Source organism: Alligator sinensis, unplaced genomic scaffold (genome assembly GCF_000455745.1).
Source record: "Alligator sinensis unplaced genomic scaffold, ASM45574v1 scaffold721_1, whole genome shotgun sequence".
Taxonomy (NCBI): Eukaryota; Metazoa; Chordata; order Crocodylia; family Alligatoridae; genus Alligator; species Alligator sinensis.
In genome coordinates, this window is record NW_005841857.1 from 1,187,241 (window position 1) to 1,191,921 (window position 4,681).

A 4,681-nucleotide genomic window follows, 5' to 3' on the forward strand; every position below is an offset into this window, starting at 1 on the left:
CCCACAACAGACTTACCAGCTGAAGGCTGCTCTCTATGCTGCCGGCTTGCTCAGTCACCTACGTGCTGTGCTGTGGCTGCGCGCACATGCAAGGCATTTATCAGCAACATTAATCAGCCACATCAGCCCAAAAAAGCCGATTGCCGATAATGTCAATTTTCCTTGTACTGGTACTGATACAAAATGGGACTGATGTATCAGTGCACTTCTTTTTCATTTTATGGGAAATAACCAAAATCTTAGCCAAAGAGATTTCCGTGCAACTTATGCTACTACGAAAAGAACTCAAGTTGGGTTTTTTTGTTTCATAGACAATTTCATAGATTTCACTGTTTGTTTGGTTTGGTCTTTACCTTTTTATGAAAATTTCTGCTGCTTCTAAAGGGACATCTGGAATTTCAGTCTCTCTCTCAGACAATTTTGAAGATGTAATATCACCATTATTAATGTTTATTAGAATTAAATCTTCAGCTTCCTTTAAGAAAAAAAACCCATTCATGATTAAATATAAATAAATTTTGAACAAACATTTCTCTAGGTAGAATTATTCTAGCAGATATAATTACCCATTTTAAACCTGGCCCAGTGGAAATTCTGGACAATTAAATACTCCGTTTGAATGCAAATGAAGTCTGACATTAACATATTAGGATTAAAATACAAAAGATTTGGAGATCTAATATTCTCTCCAGCTAATATTAATTAAAGTCAATTCTATAAATCTTTGCGCATGAATGTATGCATGTAAAATAACTACCTTTTTTTTTTTGTCTCCTAAGACTACAGACTTATACTCTCTGGAGAAATAAACCTAGTATGGTAATAACTGAAAAACACAGTTTAATGAAGACCTTAATTTCAGAGAGATTTAAAGTTCTGTATTGACACCCATTTGCAAAATCTACACCATTCAAATTATAACCTATCTAAAAAAAATCTTTAGAAACCACACAAGTGTAATAGTAATTTCTTTAAATTGTACTTGTGATACACCACCCCATATCACAGGGGTGGGCAAAATGCAGCCCGCGGGCCAGATGCAGCCCGCCAAACCATTCTATCTGGCCCGTGGGGCCCCTGAAAATTTTAGAAAATAAATATTAATCTGCCCTGGCTGCCTGTCATGCGGCCCTCGATGGCTTGCCAAAACTCAGTAAGCGGCCCTCCGCTTGCAAAATAATTGCCTGCCCCTGCCATATCATCTAGGCCATGGGTTCCCAAAGTTTTGCCCCTGAAAGACCATTTCAAAGGGACAGTCCTGGGTGGCAGGCCACATCAAAAGGGGATTACAAGCTGCATTTGTCCCATGTTTTGGGAATCTCTAATCTAAAATGATGATGGGTTCTTGTCTCCGATTCCCAGCACCACTGGTATATTTTACATTATAAAGGTCATATTTTTCCTCCCAGGCAGGTTCCGTTTAGAACATTCTCCGGGGAAACAGAAGATCTAGTTTCAGATGGAATAGCACTTAAGTTTAGATACATTTATGTGGCATATCTGACCACCTTCCCAACAAAGCCTCAGACAGCTTACAGGGAAAGAAAAGAACAACTTGTTAAATAGAATAGCAACAAGCGAATGAAATAACTTAAAAGGGGAACTACAATATCAACATAAAACCTACTAAACAGTATCAACCTAGCTTTGCTTGTTAAATGCCTGCTGAAACAGGAAGGTCTTACAGTGCTTACTTATTGAGACAACTTAAGCCCTGCCCTTAAACAAACTTTTATAAACAGGAACAGCCCACAGACCTCAAACGGATGATTCATGTGTATACATTATTTGAGCATGTGAGCTAGCAGGACTGGAACCTAAATCTAATCTTACGTAATGCACTAGGGTCATTACCAGACAATCTTGGAAAGTGAAAGGATTTCAGAATAAGCATATTGAATAACTTGCTGAAGTACATATACCTCATAATGGTCTTATTTGTATATGCTTGCTTCTTGTAGACAACATAGCGGAAGTAAGGTTTTAGGTGGGATCCAAATGCAGCACAGGAAGCAACTTGGTGAACATGCATGGAGGAAAAGGAACAGAGGCTGCTTGCAGACATTTAAAAAAGCCCACCAGCACTTTACTTCAAACTCCGCATGCTCCCGCACCGAGCCCAGCACATGCCCAGAAGAGGCAGTATGTTATAGCTGAACTCAGCTTGCCCAACGTTGGTACAGATCGGGCGCTTTAGTGGGGCTTTTTTGGTGCTTTATCTAATAGCCGATTGACTCAGCTATTAGATAAAGCACCAAAAGCCCTGCTGAAGGGTCTGACTTATACAGATGCTGCAGAGCCAGGTCCAAGTAATACGCTGCTTCTTCTGGTAAAGCGTGGTGGTTTGTTTGTTTGGGGGGGTTTGGTTTGTTTTTTTTTAATGTCTCTAAGCAGCCAGAAAAAATTAGGTGCGCTAAGGGACATACCTTGCTAACTTCTTCAAAGTGATCCACATGACATCCCATGAGAAAAGATGTTGGAGCCATTACAAAGTCCAGCATTTGATGCGACAGTATAGGTACAAAAGTGTGTTGCCACTGAAGAGGATGAAGGTACAACATAAAACATTCAGCTACAAGAGTTAGCAGGGCCCAATCAGAGGAAAAGAAAACAATCCTCTGCTCGGTTAGGATGCAGGTCATAACCTGGAAATAACAAAAAATAATGGATGTTATAATCCTACCTAGTACATAGAGACCTTTATTTGCTGGAATTTGCTCTAAAATGTTTTACATAACAAAGAATCAAGTCTCAACCTCGCAAGGCCAGTGTTTTAATAGCTATTTTATATAATATCCAAACAAAAGCAAGTTAAAGGATTCTTAAACAGCAAACAGGATTCTGGGAACAGAAAGCAGGGATACAACACTGGTTCTAAGAAGGTCAATGAAAGTTCTGCTACTGCCTTTGATGGAGCCAGGGTTTATTTTCAGGATTCCCTGCTCTAGCCTGCAAGAGGCCTTTATAACATTCAGATTAGGAATAAAAGCAAAATCAATTTGCATAGATGTAATTACCCAAAAGTATGCAGTTCCAGGTGCACCAAGCAGGAAATAAGCCTGAATAAGTTTTTCAAGTCTTTGTCTATGCACAGTATATGTCCATAGAAAGGGTAGAGTAAGGGGGGATAGCTAAAAATATATGCCAGCACATTCTATTTTCAAAACTGAGATACCAGAAACATAGCTGGTGATGATAAAGTTAACTGCAAGCAAAAAGGCATAGATGAAAGATCTCCAGTCTTCTGTCCAAAAGAGGAAGCAACTGAGGGGCACTACTGAAACATTAAGAAAATAAGAGGAGCTGTTTCAGGATATTATCTTGCCTGTCCACATCAACCACAGGGGACTAAAAATATGGGCATCACCAGTGTCGATAGCCAAAATGAAGTGGTATTTAAAAAAAATTCAAGCTCCCACATTTATGAAAAATGCAGCCTACTACCTTCACCAACATTATCACGCTAGCTCCAATTACAGAATGAACTGTACATGTATATCTATCATTTAGTGTAGGAGTTTATATTTTAAAAATAAACACTTTAAAGAAATGTAGCAGCCATGAACAAGAAGAGGAAAAATGAAATCTTCACAGATTCTGTTAAAAGATTTTATTTATTTATTTTTTTACCTGTAGCACCTGTTTTGGTTTGAAACACAGCAATGGAAGATGAAGATCCAAATCAATAATTGGGCTATCTGGATCCTCCCGTGATGGAATTATTATCTGGAGTGGTTTCATATTAAATATCTGTGGCAACAGATTTTTTCAGTTAACTCTTTATTGCAAATATATTCTCATAGCATATGCAATTTTAAATTCCAGTTCCAACTACAAAAGAAATAAATAAATCAAAGCTGGTGTCAGGAAAAAAAGGCAGGTAGGTGTATAAAACAAAATCTAAAACGTCAGCTGCATGCAGAAAAGCATAACAAGGTCTACAAAGATAATTATGGACTATGTGTTTCCACTTTCTGTGAAGTAAAATGTTTTTAATAACAAAACCAAGATAAAAATTGAGTACATGAAATACATTAGATGCATTTAAATAATAAAAATCAACTGGATGACGATCGATATCCTTTTTGCAACATGGAAGTTAGAAAAGTACTGCAAAAAAACAAACAAAAACAAGGAAAAAACCAATCCCTGTATTAAGATGCCTAAATATGAAGAACACGACTAAAAAGAACCAGACAAAACTGATTAATTTCATTTTTCTAGTTTGGTGGGTGGGCAAAATATGGTCCACAGGCCGAACTGGGCCCACCAACTGGTTGGATCTGGCCCGTGGCTAGGCCCACAGTGCTCCACATTGGGTTGAGCCCTACCCACTCCCTCCGGGGCAGCCCACGCCACACCCCCGCCAGCATGCAGCTTCCAGCAGGGCTGTTCCCAGTCTGGCCGCAGCTAGCCAAATGCTCTTCTGCTCCGCCAACCTCCAGCAGGAGCAGCCAGACTGGAGCTCTCCTGCCTGACCACCCGCCTGGAAGAGTGCAGCAAGGGCAGCAGCGGGAGGAAGCATGGCCACTGGAAGCAAGGGGAGCACAGCAGCACCTAGCCTGCTACACCTGCACCAGGAACAGCCCCACCCGAAACTGCATGCTGACCCAGGCTGGAGCGGGGGCTGGGGAAGATGTTCTGCTCCCCTTGCCTCCAGCTGTGGCTGGGGCTCCTCCCG

At 40.3% G+C, this 4,681-nt stretch overlaps 1 protein-coding gene across 2 annotated transcripts in view; it reads right to left on the reverse strand.

Moving 5' to 3' along the window:
- The window catches only part of DENND3 (DENN domain containing 3), a 61,975-nt gene that overhangs the window by 31,186 nt on the left and 26,108 nt on the right, over positions 1-4,681 (reverse strand). For both annotated transcript variants that reach the window (XM_006016437.3, XM_014524319.2), the window contains exons 6-8: positions 3,631-3,750; positions 2,427-2,645; positions 354-475 (exon numbers count right to left, since the gene is read on the reverse strand). In XM_006016437.3, coding sequence (XP_006016499.1) covers positions 354-475; positions 2,427-2,645; positions 3,631-3,750 — 461 coding nt within the window. The remainder of the gene's footprint in view (positions 1-353; positions 476-2,426; positions 2,646-3,630; positions 3,751-4,681) is intronic.